Source organism: Lepisosteus platostomus, chromosome 2 (genome assembly GCF_059453375.1).
Source record: "Lepisosteus platostomus isolate fLepPlt1 chromosome 2, fLepPlt1.hap1, whole genome shotgun sequence".
Lineage (NCBI taxonomy): Eukaryota > Metazoa > Chordata > Actinopteri > Semionotiformes > Lepisosteidae > Lepisosteus > Lepisosteus platostomus.
The window spans coordinates 60,785,910-60,804,739 of NC_142612.1; the positions used below are offsets into that span (position 1 = coordinate 60,785,910).

General features: G+C 36.3%; 1 protein-coding gene across 2 annotated transcripts in view; it reads left to right on the forward strand.

Moving 5' to 3' along the window:
• Positions 1-3,999: 3,999 nt before the first annotated feature.
• masp1 (MBL associated serine protease 1) overlaps positions 4,000-18,830 on the forward strand; it is a 42,464-nt gene continuing 27,633 nt past the window's right edge. For both annotated transcript variants that reach the window (XM_088611001.1, XM_088610993.1), the window contains exons 1-4: positions 4,000-4,152; positions 4,978-5,203; positions 16,358-16,535; positions 18,125-18,256. In XM_088611001.1, coding sequence (XP_088467127.1) covers positions 4,148-4,152; positions 4,978-5,203; positions 16,358-16,535; positions 18,125-18,256 — 541 coding nt within the window. In that variant the 5' untranslated portion in view covers positions 4,000-4,147. The remainder of the gene's footprint in view (positions 4,153-4,977; positions 5,204-16,357; positions 16,536-18,124; positions 18,257-18,830) is intronic.

Consider the following 18,830-nt stretch of genomic DNA (forward strand, 5'->3'; position numbering starts at 1 on the left):
GTCCCTTTTCCATGTGGTTATGATCCCATTCCATTTACCTCAATGGAGTGACTTTTTCTGTGCTTTAAAACGTTTAGTGATATTTACTGACATCTAGTGTTCAAATGTGTAAATTGCTCTAAAATATCCAAATATTTTCCAAAAGTGATGTTTCTAAATTTTTTCATTTAACTGATGAAAATTGATGCTTTTATCCAAAGTACTTGCACTGCTACAGTGAAATGCCCAGATGAATAAACTGGAACAAATAAAGTTGCTTTGGATAAAAGCATCAGCCAAATAAAATCATAATTATAATGTTTTACCAACATCAATTCAGACAATTTCACTGAGATGCTAAAATATACACAGCCAGCTGCTGCCTCTTAGGTCCTGGAATTGATTCTAATCCTGGAGTGCTATCTCGGAGGAGCTATCTCTCGTGATGTGTGTGAGAGGCAACAATTTTCTTCAGACACCCCCATTTACTCCCAAAGACCGGTTTAATAAAGACCAGTGTGTTACTGGTGTGTGCCCAATGAATGAACTGGAATTCCATCCAGGAAGCAATACCATATTCATCAGCTGGAAATAAACACACTTTGAATACATCCCTGCAAAAAACTGAACAAGTTTGTAATTCATAGTAAAAACTTGGAAGAGAAAATCTCTTAAAGGAAAAAAAAATAAGTACAAGAACTGCTCTACACTATACAGTATGTGTATTAAAGATAAACCTTTTTTTCAGCATGATAAAATGTGGTTATACTGTATAGTACAGTATGTAATGTCCATTGATTTTAAATATTTCAGCAATTTGCTATTTTTATGAAAATGTAAACATGCATCAAAAAATGTGTTGAACTTGTATTAAGTCAATAATCAAAAAAACATTTTGAAATAAATATGGTCCACAGGCAGATGCTTGAGGGGTTATCTGAGAGCTGAATAGTCATTTAAAACTATAAACATATCCCCTGTTTTTCAAGAAAGTAAATTCACTAAAGTCATATGTAGATGTTTAAAACATAGAAATACTTTCCATTATGACTCATTTTCTTCAGTAAATTAATTGGAAGGCATTTTTATCCTGGGAAAAGCCTTCTGCCTCTTGTATTTCAGTGTGCTTACAAAAGGGAAAAGCACATCCGTATTGCATATCAGATCCCAACCTTGAATTTGCCAAATTGAATTGACCAAATAGCCCACCTGCTTAGAACAGCACATCTGAAGGACCAGTGCTGTTCATAATTTATATCCATAATACATAGTGTATTCTGGTAAAGTCAGTTAACAAGTCAAAGTAAAAAATATACCAAAATCCAGGTGGTGCAATCACTACTGATACCACCTATTTTCCCAGCTCATCCCACAGAGATGTTGAATGGGGTCCAACTCTAGTAATCAGGGCATTCACACCATCAACATACTGTACCTGTCACTCTCTCTTCTGGTATGAAAGTTATTTTTACATGAGGACATGCACTGTCCTACTGTGCTGTTTTCTAGAACCCTGTATTCATAAACATACAGTACAGTAGTTACAAGTTTTATTAGATCCTCAGTATATAATCCATGAAAAGGTTATTTTTTTAGTCTTAACACAAACACCTCTCTGTACTGCCTGTTTTAATTTAATTTAAGTATAAGAATTAATAATTAATACATTTTGGTCAGTATTTGTATACTTCTACTACTGTCCACTTACATTATGACTCATAAAATAATGTGAATGTTTCTTAAATACTTTTTTTAACATTTAAAGCTCTTCTTGTCAGTCACACAAAACATTCACTCTATATTTACATCTAATGGAAATCTAAACTTCCCTAGTTTTATTTAAAAAATGATATTTATTTAAGGTCTTAATTGATATTTACAAACTAAAACCAAATTAAGAGTGATATTTGTTTAATTTAGGAGTCCTGCTGTTTATCACATTTACTCTTTTACAGTATTCTTTTTTCTAAGCAGATATGTATCATATCAGTGTATATTGTGAGTATATTGCACTAAAACCCAGGCAGTTTTTTGTTTATTAATCTCACTCTTTAAAAAATATATTGTAATTATTCCGGTGTCACCTTATTGAAATCATTTGCATACATGAATTAAATTTCATGTACCTTCAATTATTAAGTTAAGATATTACATTCTTGTCAGAATTCTGTTTGACTTTCAAATTAAAGTTCAAGAATTGCTGTTGGTCTCAATGAAGAAATTCTGTAGAAATGCAGACAGACATCTTTAAATACCTGCCAGTTTGTACAGCTTAGCTGTAACTAAATGTGGATAGTTTGAGGAAGGAGTAGCAATGCTTTGTGATCTGTCTTGCTGCCCATGTCCATTTTCAAAGCACTGATTTCCCAGACGTACATTTTGTATTTCTAAGGAAATTCCCAGTATAGAGGAATCACCATAGATCCATATGTGAATTTACCATTTCCCTTGGAATCACAAACAATTACAGGTTTGTATGTTGCATTAATTAAGTCTCATCATCCTTGGTATTTTGCTTTGTAATCATATCTTGTGAGTCCAAAATTTAACTTGGGCATTATTTTTGGCATTTGTCAAGCCATGTGATATGTGATATTTTGAAATTAATCTGGACGTTGACAGTCTGTGTTCACTTACAGTCTCCCAGTGTTTGTTATTTGATGTACTGGTTTGGCATAATTTTGGCATTAATTAATTTTGCATAATCATGCAATGCTTTCACCCATACTGTACAGTACATAAACTTCAACTCTCGGTTTAAAAGTAACATTTACCCAGCACGGTCACTAGAGGTCGATACATTTCCGTTTGTTTTCTACCACATAGTTTCTTGAAAGCTGTAATTACAGTAGCGGTTCCGTTTGCTTTTATAGAAAGCAAACTATGTTATGTATATGTTATTGTTTCCGTGTTAATGCATCTGTACGTGTTAGAGTCATTGATATCTCAAATCAGTGATCGTAGAAGCCCGGTCCTCACCTGCTCGTTCTAACAACACAAAGCTTTAACGAACAGATCTCTTCACGGCAAACCGATAACACTATGAATCAGAGCTAGGGTTTCTGACTTTTTAAAAAACGCATACAGTATACGTATTTTCACATACAGTATAAAGAACGGCCGGTACAGTACAACATAGGAAAAGTATGCTTACTATGATCTGTTTTGGAACTTGCTTTTTGAAAATCTTCGTACAATGTACTTTATTTGACTGATTAAATGAATCCAAATCAGAATAAAATATTGTTGTATTGTACCTCTTGTTTCAATTCACTAGGTTGCAATATCAGTGTACAGAAAGTCTCTGTACCACTTGTTGAACTATTACCTCATATACTGTATGGTTGACTATGAAATTGTGTTAATATATTGTACAGACTGTGACTGTTTTACTGTGACATAAATGTCTGCTAAATTAAGGATAATAAAACAGATTTTGATGATGATTCTGATTATTATGGAGAAAGCACTGTAAAATAGATTAGCAAGTGAAGAGAGAACCTCTAAATCTATTGTAAGAACAATTTGAAATAAAGCAGCAGACCTCTACAAAGCGTGACATCGTTCTGAGAAGCGTGACGGCGGGAGCCCGAGGATGCTGAGATTGCCACAGGGTGACCGCAGAGGGTACCACACCAGTGTTGTTGAATGTAGTACCATCAATATAGTAACAATTAAAAACCATGTCCCCTACATGTTTTAGAAGATTAAGTTATACATAAAATGGGATTACTGTACATGAACTGCATTACATTACAAACCTACTGCCTATGCAAAACCGATAGGTTAATGTACGGTGTGAAGTGTTTTTAAAAATATGCTATCCCTAGCAACCTCGATTGCAAACGAAAAATCACGCTAAATCAGCGGGAAATTGCAAATGAAATAATTTGATTTATAGTGTATTTTAATCAGCGGCAGTCGATAACTACTGACGATGTCGTTCAAAGACGAATACTGACTAGGAAGTGCGATCTTTTCCACGCAGCAGAAAGTGTTTTGTTTTGTTCTTTGTTCGTCTCCTGCAGTAAATTGCCGAAGGGTAAACACTGCTAGTATGACGTGAATTAGGAATGCTAGACCACGCTGGGGTCCTGGAGCACAAACACTCTCACACGCCGTTTTACAGTAGGAGACAAGAGTCGCTGGAGCAACAACTGCAGCAATAATGAGGTTAGTATTTTCAGCAGTAAAAAAAAGGCAGCGACGTGTTTGCATAAAGAAAGCAACAGGTTTCGAGGGGGAAAAAAGTTTTGGAATTTTGATTACGAGGCGTGCAGTGGGTGCCGTTATTGTTACTGACAAAAGGCAACTGCCTTGGTTTATGTAATGCATTCATGTTTGAAGGTTATTATTGATAGCAGTAGTATACATGTACGTCTTTATAAATTGAAACATTCGTGAAAATCATATATTAAGTATCTTAAAACCTGTATAATGTTTACTTGTCAATTAATCAATTAAGCATATATTTCTTTTTTAACGTCCCGTTTTTAGAATTTTTGAGGCAGATGGAATTTGATGAAAGAAAGGATAAAATGGAGTATTTTGTTGTTAGTGATAATTTTAAAAATATATCATGCCGTTTTAATGCATTGCAGGACTTAATTTGTGATCGTATTCCTTTGATTTTGCCTCGACTTCAAATGATACATTTCAAATTAGAACGGTTGAAGTACAGTAACTGTGAGAATAAAACCTTGCTATGGGACAGACAGCTTTTTCATCTCCAAACCCAAAAGTCTTGAATAATGCTTTTAAAGAGTTGTGTTAAAAAGGTTTAGAAAAAGCTTCTTTTAATAGACTAATAGAAACTACTTATAGTAAATCAAATGTAGTATCATGCTTAACCAGAATATATTCATAGAACATTTTGTAAGCCATTATTCACAGGGGCCTACAAAAGTGTTCTTGCTACAGTAACAGGTGTGAATTTGTACTGTAGCTACAACTGCTGTTCTGATTAAAATGTTCTTTCTTTTTTGCACATCTTCACAGAATCCTGATAGGATTTTTCATCCTGTGTCTTCTTGTGCATGGGTGCAGAGGTATTGAATTAACTGGGATGTATGGTATCATCCAGTCTCCCAATTTCCCGGAGTCCTATCCCAAAGATTCTGAGGTTGCATGGAATATATCTGTCCCAGACGGATTTAAAATAAAACTTTATTTTATGCACTTTGACCTGGAACCATCCTACCTCTGTGAATATGATTATGTTAAGGTAAGAAAACAATCTATCTCTGGGTGTATACATCTCTGTCTGTTTTCACCACAATCTATTTTATAATACATTTTCTTTTATTGCAAAATTAAATTGTGAGAGAGCCACATTTATATTAGTTAAACAAGCACATACTGTATAAAAATATATTGTACAGAAAACATAATGAATCCAAGCTGTGATAGGTAAATGCCAACTATGTGGCAGTTGAAAAACTATTAGTGTTATTATTTTTCATTCTGAATTTAACTTATCTTCTTAAAAACATGTTGCATACCTCAAGTGAATTATTATTTCATCTTTCATTTACCTCCTGTCAGTAAGCAAAGGAAACAATGTTCAGTAGTGTTCTCAATTAAAGTCGGTGAAATCCAAAGTGTTGTAAAATGCGATATCTGTCTAGTCATCCATTTTTGGTTGAAGTCTCCTACATTACATAATACAGGAAAAATAAAGTCCATCAGCCAGATGATGAAAACTGCTTGTTGGAATTGCTGGAAGTTTGTCTTTAATGGCTTAAAATTAACAACAGGCCTCCATCAATTTTAGTGCAGTTAAGTGTTATGAATTCATGAGTGTAATGATTTAAAGAGCACCAATGATTCCTCATCTGTTACTTGTCAAGCAAGCCTTCAGCTGGTAGCTAGAGCACTCTGCATTCCTTCAGTTTCCAGATATATAAACACTGAGGTCAAAATCCCTAAATGGGGTTAACAGGGAGCCTCAGTTTGTGTACTTTCTGTGGATCATTTACTGAGGGAAGAGCAGGGACCTTAAAAAGATAATGAAATTTGTTTTGATGTATCCCCTCCTGCTGTGCTCCCTTCCCACACCCTCCCAAGGTCAATGTGGTCAATCTTCTCACAAGCAAATACAGCACAGGGTGAAAGCAGTGTTGATTGGTGAACAACTGGTTCTCAACAGGCTGCAGAAGTATCACCCACACCAACCCTTATCAGAGTCGTTTAATGGTTGTTTCGAGGCAAAGGCTTTTGTAAATCCTGGACCTTCCAAATAATGATATGAAGACTGTGACCACCTCAATATGGCCGGTCAAGGAAAAGTACTATAAATTCAGAGTTTTGGCTCACAGAAGTGGAGATTGTGCTGCACTCTTGAAGAGGTTTAAAAATATTATCCTATTCTGGCAGTTGCCTTCTGTTTACAACAGGATAGGGGAAATAAATACTATACTATAATACTATAAATACTAACCATGAGTTGTGCAGAATCAACAAGACAATGTCAAGAGGGGTGGTTACTGTGGAATTATGTTACAGAAGAATAGGAAAAGGCTATGGCTTCTTGATTTCTTCTCTATGTTTCAGTTTTGATTGTAAAATGAGGTGGGTACGGAGGGTAATAATCTGAAGTCTTCAATCTATTTTGAGCTCTTCCTTTATAATTGTGATGCTGTAGTGAAAGCACAATAAAGTCTAAATGCATTAAATCAATATAAAACAATTACAGATTTACTACTAGGAGCCTTGTATAAGGATTCATTTTGAAAAAGTAATTAAACCTACAAATATTTACATATTTCTTATGTTTGCGTTTGCATACAGTGCCCATAAGCTGCTTGACCTTATGAATGTTTTGTTTCTAATTGTTTGAGACTTACTGCCCTCTGCTAATTTGCTACTTCAAGTGACACGAAACATCCAGGAGGCTTAAACAAATACATAGTTAGTTTCTCATCTGGTGTTTGCGTTTCAGATTTTGGAGTCATGGATACTTTTTTTTTTCTTCAACTTAATTTTTAGTGTGGGTGAGACTCATTAAAAAAATCCAACCAAATTGATTTTGCTTACGTTCCAAAAGGAAGGCAGATTTTCTCCATGATGTAATCATTCCTCCGTGACTTTGCAGAGGAACTCTACTGTAGCCTCCTTCAGCCTTTGTCTGTGCCATCATCCCACTCTGCCACTCACCATCTGTACTGTACATCTTTCAAAGCTGTTGATAATGCATGCTAACAAACAGGCTTGTAGAAATCATTTCAAGAAGTCAAGACATTCTGCTCCGGGTTTTCCTGCTACTAGTCTGGAATACAACCAAAGGCAATTTTTTGCCACCTCCTGGGAACATCTGACCATGATTGGCTTCTGGGACAGCCTGGACTTAGCCCAAACCACACAGTCCATCCTACGCGTCAAACAAAGGCTTCTACCAGATGGACCACTCAAGAGCACCTATGATTGTGTTTATTTTGCAAATCCGTGGCTGTGAATTTAAATGCATTTAAACCAAGGTCTATAGTGGACTGCAATCATAATTAACTCTGATCATGTCCTAGCATCTGCAAAGGAATGGCATACACAGACACGTTTCAAAAACAAGGAAAAAAATGTGCTCCCAAAGATTACACATGTGCTGTCTAGTGAAAAACAAAATAACAGAATATATTGGGTGCAGACTCTCTCTACTCCAAAGTAATGTATTTATTCATTCACTTGTGACTATCAGCAAACACATGCCTTCACACCTTTGGCTAGACAGAGATCTCATACTGTTAGGCAAGAGATCTTAATTGTTGGTATCCTTGCGAGAGGAGAATCCCTTTTTTTAAAAGAAAAAAGACAACCGTGGAATAAATACATCCATCAGGCCAGGAATACAATTAACAGTTATTTTAGGATGCATACATCATAAGCCACATACTGTAGATGCATTGAAAGAACTTAATCTCTTTCTCAAGCAGAGGAGATAAAGCCTTGAAATACAATATTAGATTACTCCACCAGAGAACATCATGATCAACACTAAAACATAAAGACACAAATTGAAACTAAGTCAAATTTAGAGCTAAGGACAGGAGGCACTTTTACAAAGTAGGGTTGGCATCTGGAACAGCTACATTACATTGTAGAATCTAATTCCTTGGATAAACTCCTCTCGTTTGCAATCTTTCTTATACTTCTTATACTCTCATGAACTTCTTTTTTCTCATTTGAATCTTGGGGTTATTGACACAACTAAATGCTATTTCTGTTAAATTTTCTTGACTGGTCTCATTTTACAAATGTGCTGACGGGGATGCCATTGTGTGTAATTATTATCCCTCACGACACTTTGATTAGAAATAAATTAGAATGCCTTGAAGTCTCTAGCATAATTCAATCCAGATCCAATCCCAGCATGAAATGCATATCTTTGAGTAACTGTTTGTAGGCTATGGTGTCAGAGCTGGAAGGGAAGACTAGAGATTTAAAAATATACCTACTACTTTAAGAAGGCAGATATAGCCAAGGCCTTGGTCCAAGTTATTCATGTTACCCTTGGGCTTGAGAAATATAGGAAATTTGTCTGAGAAGTGGCTGCAAACACCCTCATGCAGTAGTCCTAGGCCACAAAGATTTTGTTTTATGAAACTAAAGCCAGTCAATCAAAAGCACAATTCTTGTGAAAACAAACGCTGTACATAGACTACAAATATAGAAGAAAGTATACGATATACCTATGAAATGCAAGCACAAAAAGTATACTGTACATGCAAATACAATACTGTATATATATCCATTATTAGAAAGCTGCTTGCAGTTTGTCTGGTGAGGGTTGTAGCCACCCAGAGCCAATTGCAGAAACAAAGGTCAAAAGGAGGAAACCCTGGACAGGAGGCCAGTCCATCATAGGACACAGACACTGAAGAGGACAATTTAGAGATGCCAGTGCACACAGTCAGTGTGCCTTTGTAAGGTGAGAGGAAACCGACACACAAACATGGCTGTTTTGGAGGTAAAAGGGGGTCCTACCCGGTACATCATCCAGGTGGACGCTGCACATTGGTGGTGGTGGAGGGGAGTCCCCATTACCTGTAACAGTGCTTTGAGTGGAGTGTCCAGAAAAGTGCTATATAAGTGTAAGCAATTATTATTATTATTATTATTATTATTACTAGATAGATGTACCTAATAAAGTGGCCACTGAGTGTATATTTAAAAGCCTTAGAATTAAAAGCAAAGGTGGTGGTTATGTTAAAATTGTATAATACACCAATAAGGCCTCATTTAGAATACTGTACATGTTTGGGTTGCCACATCATAAAAAATATTTTGCTGCTCTGAAATCCGTCCAGTGAGGAGCAACCAGAACTTGCCAGCTGCACACAGGGGCCCCATGGTGCAGAATCAAACCCGGGGCACTGGTGCCACACTGAAGGGCTGTGAGGCTACAAAGCTAACAGCCAGGCCACCCTACACCCCCTTTTTATCTACAATATCAATGTTATCTTTAAAATGTATAAATTGTAGTTGAATCATTCTGAGGATGTACAGGCTTGTAATACTTTTATTTCACTTGAGCAGGTAGCTGCCAAACAGAACTAATTATGACATGAATTTGACAAAGTAAAGACAAGTTTAACCAACAGTTGATGCTTTAAAGTGACTAATTGAAATTTGGTTGAACTTGTGTTCACAGGCACATCTTTCATTCACAGGGTCTTATTCTGACAGAGGCCTGGGTGATGCCTACTATACATCTACCTGAATAAGGCCTGTAAAAGAGGTAATTAGCATAAAAAACTTAAATGAGGCAGTTCACAGTTCAGCAGTTTCTTGTTAATTCCAGATTTTGGAAAATGCTGTTACATTTACATGGGTTACATTTAGCCAACATTTTGAATGTGTATAGTCAATACAAACTTTTAAGACATAACTTGTTAAATGGGACTAATTACACAATCACAATAACAATGATTTGAGGACCTAGATTCTTGGCTATTCTGTACATGGACTTTGTCACAGGGACTTCACTTGAAACTATTCTAGATAAGATTAAAAGAGAATTGCAAGAAACACTTTTAGAGATTATGTAGAGGGGTATTAATTTTGTAGAGCTGAAATATTCATTTTTGTTTTCTCAAAATAAATCTGTTCTGGTTTCGTCCGAAGATATCTGTTGGTCAGGAGTGTAATTTCACAACAGTGTAAAACTGAATTTTAAATTAGGTTTGGCATGAAAAGATGGTTTGTGACAGGATTCCACAGTCTCATGCATCGTTAGTAATGCTGGTGAAAGAATAATTTGATTGCACTTGTTCAAAGTGTAGAGTTTTTCTGTTAATTCCTTTAAATGTGAGCTCCAATAGCCCTCTTTTAAACTGTAGTGTAACACTGACAAGCAAAGAGATATATAGAGAACAAAGTTCTAGCTTGCTTAAAAAAACAAAAGTTTATATTTGAAGAAAAAGCTGCAACCTTTAATTTAAAGTTAAGTGGCTAACTGAAACATATGCCCTTTTACTGTATAGTAAAGTTATTTTACTATTATGTACTATTTGTATATATTTTTTATAGTTTCTGATTTTTGTGGCTGCAGCTCAACTCTAGTGTTAGTGGTACACTGCCCTGTAGTTTTTCTTTTTTCAACTGAGAAATGTAGGATATGTTTTTTAAATGCTTGAACAAATTGCTAATTCTATGTATTGTAGGAGATTTGCAATGTCATAGGTAATGTAATATCTCAATTCTGACAGGTTTCCTTTCGATTCATGCATACTTTTTCATGTAAATATAAAAAGGAGAAAAGTGATTTCTGAGGAGGCATCCTTTTACTTGTACAAAAGTAGGGCAAGCTTTCTTCTTTCATCAACTAACTAATGTCTTGTTGCTCTCAGAGGCATGGGGTCTATACAAGTGCTCCTATGGTAAAGTTAATAGCATTCATTCCACATGACGAACTGGAGCAGTGGCATATTAATACAAAGCATTCCATCTTATGTGGAGCATATTCATATTCTAATGCCCTTCTAGAGGAGTGGTGTGCACTAATCTAAAACTGCAGCTGTGAAAGACAAAAGAGCACAGGCTCAGGCAGGCTGCCAATGTAAAGCTGGTTTGAGGGAGACATAGAAAGTGTCCAGACCCAGGATGCAAAAGGAGATTAGTTTATTTCAAAATGTGCCAGTTTAGCACCTTCACCTGCCCAAAGTGTATGCTGCTATTAATAGAGAAATTACAGACAAATTCAGCCCTCTTTCTTGTGTTATATTGTGAGAATTTGCAACTTTATGTGGAACTTGCAGCACATTAAAAGAATTGAGAATTGCAGTACTGTTGAGTCATTACTGTATCAACTGGTCCATAAAGCAAAGGTTTTTTACACAAAGATCATTTTAAAGTACACCTAACAGTAAACGTTCAGCTCTATTATGTGTTGTAGACCAGTTACTACCATCCTTGCTCATTTTACAAGACAGAATAGCTCATTCCCATGAGCAACAATGAAATAATACACAGTGACATAATAATTAAGTGATGAAGGTTGTGATTTAGGTCTTTAATTTTGTAAGAGTCCTAATACAATTGCATTAGTATGTATGACGGTTGATAATAAGCATGTACATGCATCTTTGGATAATATTGTAAATTGTCAGGTACAAAGAGATCATTCTGGCTTTTGTGAAGTACTTTGCCTGCCCTTCATTAGGACACATCTAATAATTTCATAGATTTATATGGAGATGTCATCTAAAAATGAATACCTATGTTTTGTTTAATATTTTATTTTTTTCTTTTTAAACATTGTTAGTCCGTTTAAGCAGTGACGTAAGAAAATGATATGCGGAATCAGTAAGTTATTAACAAAGCTGGAGCCTGTTCGATCTCCTTGACACCCAGGCTGAGGAATTGAATTTAACCATCTGACATTCAGGCACCAAATGGCAGGCAGAGTATTCAGATACAGCACACAATAGTCTGCTCTTTTCACAACAGACAACACTGTCTGAGACAGATAACCATTGTTCTAAGTAGCTCTTGCAAGCACCTCAATGAACCTGAATTAAACAAAAACTTTTTGCATTGCTTTTCATGTAATTTCACAGAACCACCAGATGTTATTCAATAAGATTATATAGGAATGTATGCTAGATCACTTTCACATGTTGCCTTGCATTTGTTTTTGTTCAAATCAGTTTTATAACACCATTAACAATGTTTATTTTTCTTTTTAACTTACAATTAAATCCTACTCAATGCCCATAATCTTTTCATTTATTTTATAGTAATGTCTAAGTTTCCTCTTAGATTAATCAAGCAGTTTGTTCTATTACTGTTGTTCTCATGGGCAAACACTATGAGATGTAATTTCAGGTGTGAAAACTATAAGCAGGAGATTCACATTTAGTCACAGGCTCATGCAGAGTATAGGTGGATTAATATATATTCTTATGTTGTAATATACAGTATAATATTGTAAGTGGAAGGATGGAGTCAGTTTCTAATCATCCTTTTAAACCATGTTTAGCAGTGATTGAGCTGTTTAACTTATCCTGCACACATACTGTATGCACTAGACCTGGTTCACATTACTGACATTTAAATCTCAGTCTTTTCATTTTATGAATTCCTTGGCCATGAAGAATTGATTTAGAATGCTTTCACATATCCTTACTGGGTTATGTAAATAATTAAATATAATAATACAATTAAAAGCATGTGCTACTCTTCGTCGGAAGCTCTGGCACTTCTCTTTTTATCTTTTTGCTTTGTGTTTGCTTGGAATGAGTTTTTTGTGTTATGTGGAATGTTTTTTTTTTTGCAAAAACATTAAAAAATACATTGCATCAGAGCTTCTTAGCAATTGCATATCGCCATCAGACTGTGCTAAACATACCCAGGGGGTTAGTGACATCTACTGTGTAAACACGCAGCTTGGGAACAAGATAAAATAGTCATCTGCAGTGCATGTGTGAAATCAAACAGCACTTCAGTCAGTTTTTTTAGAGTTCAGCTGTATTAAAAGTGAATTAATCCTCTTTGAGAGCCTTACTGCTGGGGAAAGCCAAAGCATATTGCTTGAAACACAGCACATTTAATGGCCACAGATCAGTCTCAGAATGTTTTGTAAGTTACCAATGAAACAGTGGTTTCCCTGTAATTTTTTTTCTGCAGTTTGTCAGTGGTGGAGCAGGAGAATTGCTTAACTGTTAAGCCCACCCAGGCGCATGATTAAAAAATGAATGGGAGCGTACATTTTAAAGCCATCAGCCTGCCAGCAGGCTAGTCAAACTGACTTTTTGTTGTTGTTTAAACTTTTCTGTAGCTAATTCGAAATTGAGAAGCCGTATAAAAGATGCCATCCCTCAGGGTATTTGGAGTCCTGCAGCAGATGAGAATGGCTCTCGTTTCAGGAATGTCTGTACTTATCACTTCAAGGATTTGTTTGTATGCTGAAGGCCTTCAGTTCTACTGGATATGATAAAAAAGTGACTTTAGCATGAGAAGCTCAAAGGTTTTCAAAGGTATTCACTTGCTTCCAATGATATCCCATTTTGCTGAATTTAAAATGACATTAAAGTTAATATTTTTAATCAACTAGCTCAGACTGAATGTTTTTATGGGTGAAAAGGATTAATCGTCAGCTACAATTACAAGGAAGATTCTAAAACTAAAATATTCTAGTTGCATAAGGGGGTTTTCACCCCTTTGATAAACAGTAACAAATCTAAATTCTGTCCAGTGCACAAAACGTCTTTGACAAGTCATACTAGTAGTTGATTGGCCATCTGTTTGCAAGAATTCACATGGTTATAAGAATAAATACATCTGTCTCTGTAAGGTTACATTATTTTCTGAAAACCAAGGTGCTCACCAAACACCTCAGGGATATGGTTGTAGAAAGCACTTTCCTGGAGAAGGTTACATAAAAATGTTAAAAGACATCGGATTGTTGGATAGGATAGTCCTTTGACCCTGGTGACATCAACTATAAAGAAGAGGAACAGACATTGCATAGATCAGGCTGTTTCTCCTAACTGTACAGCCAGACAAGAAGAAAACTGGCCACCATGAGATAAAAAGTAGGATTGAAGGAGCCACAGCATTCAATGTTTGAAGGAGTAGAAAATGTCCACGAGTCAAAACTGGTCTATATGGGAGACTGGAACACCCATCTCAAGTTTATGGAGTTGGAGTTTGCAAGAAAACATTTAAGTGAAACTGCAAGAATGTGGCAAAAAGTTCTGTGGTCAGACAAGACAAAATTCTATCTTTGTAAACTAAATGCCAAGTGTTCATCTGTCATAAACCCAACAACACACCTCCTCACTGTGTCAGTACCATCCCTGCTGTCGGGCACAGTGGTGGCAGCATTGCATTATAGTTCTGCTTCTCATCAGCAGAGACTAGATTATCAATATGAAGCCAAAAATAGCAAAGCAAAGTAGATGCAAATCTTAGAAGAAAGCATGCTTCAGACTGCTAAAGATCTAAAACTGATGAAGCTACACTAGAATGCTGTACTAATGTACTAAAAGAAACCTGATATTCTTATGTGGTCAAGTTGAAGTCTTGACTTGAAACCTATCTGTTTCAGGACTTGAAAATTACTATCAGTGATCTCCAACCTATTTAACTTTGCTGGAGCAGGTTTACGATGATGAATGGGCATAATTTGCATCATTATAGGGGGCAGTTGGTAGAGACTTATCCAAAAAGTATCTAGACTGTAATCGTTGTCAAAAGTGATTCCACCATTTACTGAATTACAGAGGTGAGTATTTATACATTCAACATATTTGTCTTGGCAGTTTTGCCAGACCGTTGAACTTATTTCGGCCAGAAAAGTGTTCATTTTGATGATTCAAGTTTTAATAAAAAATATTCACTTAAATGTGTATAATGTACATAATTTGTAATTGAACAAAATGGGCCAGCAATATTTGCTATTTGAATTGCATTGTATGTAGGATTAGATGAGATTGAAGTATGAGTGTGTCACTTCTGTGGATCGCCTTGACGTCAGAAGTAATGTAAATATAATTTCCTATATTTAATTTCCTCATCTGTCTGCAGTTTCTTTGCTCTCATTTGCTTTTTGACAATCTGGGACTAGAATGGCAACTTTAAAAGCATTTTTTCAATGTGCAAAATTTGTTTCACTTTTTATGTCTCAGAATAAAATGCATCAAAATGAAAAAAAAAACAGTGTTTATCTGAAATATAAATGTGTATTCTACATCCCCCACCTATTGCTTTGTTGTCATTTCCATAACTTTATATTATCTTCAAGCAAATCAGGAGCAAAGTCTGCTCTAGACCACAGACCTTTGAAACTGCCTTCCGTCAGGGTGGAATGATTTAGAAATAAGCAAATGTCCCTGTCTTTTGCAACACTTTCCAATATCACAGTGGGAGCAGGCACACCATATTACCACATGTGTAAATCATTAACAATTATACTCTAAGCTCACCCAAGAGCTTAACAGGTACAGATATTACTGTGGGGAGCAGGCAAACAACACTGATTCAAACCTTGGCTACACCATTAACTGGATATCTCTGATTGACTAATTCAGTTCACAGCTGAGAACTACCAGGATTGGGTGGGCTTGGGTTAGATAGTGTATCCTCATTTTGCTGTGCAACAGCAACCTCTGTGGCTTGTCAGGCACTTAAAAAAAATTAAACTTTTAGTTAAGTATAGAAAATCTCAGGAGTATAAGAGAAATCTCAGCAGTGAAACGAGGACATGAAGCCACTATTGGTGACTTAAGGGGAATTAATTTAGGACAAAGGAAACAGTTCTGTCTCCAAGGGGTAGAACATCTCTGGAACAGACTTCCCAGTCAGGTGGTTGAAACCCAAACTCTGAGATTTTTCAAGATCTGGTGTTTAAAATTTAGATTTGTGTATTTACTTAAGTAACACAAAAGCAAGACATGTTTGTTTTAAACCTTTTTTTTTGTTATGTTCTTGTCAATAACAAATGTCTCTAGATAGAGCCTGGGTCAGCTTGTCCAGGAACACCCATGCATCAGCACACAAACCAGACATTACCAGGGCAGGGGTTTGAGTAGTTAGCCAAAGTCCTCTTAGCACTCAGCAGTGAGAGATCAGTGAGAGATGGGCAAGTCTCCTGTAATGCATTCTGGAGCCTGCAGGGCATCAAATACCCGTAAGTGCAAGTGGACACGTCAGAGGAGCATGTTTGTGTAGCTCATTCTCTCCTGCGTGCATGTAGAATCACTGTGATACCCTTATCTCCATGTACTCCAGTTCTGTAATAAGATAAAAATGGTCAATTCCAATTAGAAACATGCAAGACAGAAATGAAAATACATGATTAACAAAAATAGAATGTAAGTAATAATTTTAATTATCATGTGTGATAATTGGCCATCTGACCTTTCTTGTCTTCCATCTCTTTCAGATTGAGGCAGACCAGGGGTTACAGGCTACATTCTGTGGCCGGGAGGACACAGATACAGAACAGACGCCCAGGGAGCAGATTATCATGTCTCACAGAAACAAGCTTAGTGTCACCTTCAGGTCTGACTTCTCCAACGAAGAGCGGTTCACTGGATTCGAGGCCCATTACACTGCAGTTGGTAAGATCTTTGCACCGCTACTACAACTGAAACAAGCACTGCAAATTCAAATTAGCCCCTCAAAAACACAGCATCCATTTCTACATGTTTTCATTTTCTACTTCTGAATTTCCTGAATTAAAAACACAAGAAGAAGAAGGGTTTTTTACAAATAATAGGAGGTCATTCGGTCCAAATTGCTCATTTGCTTTTAAAAACGAATTGTTTGAGAATGTGTAGTAATTTTAAATAGCAAGCCGTACAATTGTTCTGTGGAGATAGCAAAATACTGAGTTCAAGTCATTTAATCAATTCCTCATTGCTTGGTATTTGACTTGAATTAAAATTGACAAGTAAAAGTGGAATAAGAGTCTGTGTGAAAATCCATTTAAAACAGGTTTTGAACTAACTCAAGAAACGGAAAGGATATGCCAGGCCCTGGTTGCGTGAGTGAAGGCTTGTCTCTGACAATCAAAAGGATTTTCAAAGGGTTTCCACTGTAGCCCAGGACTGTCTCATCTGTCTTATCCATCTCATAAATCATAATCCACTGCAATGCTGTGGCTACAGCACAGGGGGAAATAACCTGAGCATCAGCAGAATCACTGTAGGTTCCAGTCGGCAGGAACATTGACTGATGAGAGAAAGTATTGCTTTCCTCTGTGGACTGGGCAAGAATGTCTGAGAGAAAGGTGAATGTTTTATTTAGTATTTAATGCAGTTTTGCCCTTGACAGAGCTGATAGAAGACACAATATGTGTGAAGACATCATAGTACACAATGTAATAGTATCCTGTTCGAGCCAACAGGATAGGGTGGAACCTTCTTCAACACTAAAACATCTTTGGTGCAGTTTGAGGGCAACCTCAAAGTTTTTCCATTCCTGTCTTCCCATCTGGAAGTATGTTTTCCATGAGGTCAACACAAGACCAGTGCAGGCATTACAAGATGGGGAAAACATTGCTGAGGTCTTGGGATGGCCAGGTTTGGTCCTGATCTGAGTCTCAACCAAACATCTGCAGGACCAAGTCATCTGTCCCATCAACAGGAGACAGCTGTGACCAGTCAGCCTTCTCCAGCTGCCTGCAGCTGTACCGGAAGAGTGGCAGAACATCCCACAGCCGAGTAGGCAATGTCAATACTGCCAAAATTGTCTTAGTGCTCAGGAAGTGTATACCCAGCACTGACTTTTCAGTGTTTTCATTTTGAAATGTGCATCCTGTTACTGAAAATGTATTATAATTGTTTGATTTAAAAATATATATATATATATCTATGTTTAAAAAGTTTGATTAAAACAAGCAGACCTAAGAGTACATTTCTTGTACATCTGTATAGTTTGCATTGAGAACTTTTACTAAATTAGAGTCTATTTTTTTCTGAAGATATTTTTTTGTTCTACGTTTCCTCTTTTGAAAGTGTCTTACAGTATGACACTTTAATTTCAAATGGGGCTCACTATGAAGAGGCATCACGCTAAGTAAAAGCTGATAAGCTTGGTAAAAGCTTGATACACTTTTGTACATTGCCAGTGTGAATAATCCTTTGAGTTTCATAGTATGTGAACACTGAGCTGTCCTCCTTTCACATCTGTGATTTCTTTCTTGTAGATGTGGATGAATGTAAAGACAGAAATGATGAAGAACTGGTTTGTGACCACTACTGCCATAACTACATTGGTGGATACTATTGCTCTTGTAGGTTTGGTTACATTCTGCATTCAGACAACAGGACCTGTAGAGGTAATGCAATAAAATTATTAAATATTTCCAGTTTGATGACCATTTCTCTTATCCCTTCAACTCTAATTCAGGAGACATCTACATTTTCTGTGATATAATATTCCATGGTGCCCTAAACCGGTGTGTTACAGTAATTCTCTTATCCCTGAACAACAGCATGATTCACAGTTTCAGAGGTAAAAGTCCAAGCACAAATTACCTAATTATATGTCCAGCTTTCTCCCTAGTAGTTGTATTTGCCAGCCTTCTTTCCTAATCATTGCAGGCATTTAAACATCTATTTATTGCATAGGCCATGTGTAGGAAAATCCTTTAAGAAGGAAAGCTTTGAAAAGTGGTGATTATGTATGGTCAAACTACAAACCATTTACAATCACATTACGATTTTTAGGTATGAAGTTCTGTGTTATTTTCTAGTTTCCAGTAATGCCAACAGTTCCATTCAAAATTTCTATAGGGCCACTTGCCAGCAACTTGTTTTTTGTATGTTTTTCATAATGTGAGGCATTTTAGACCCCAAGTAATTTCCAGTATGAGTTCCATTGTGCCAGTGTTGATTAAATAAAGACATGTA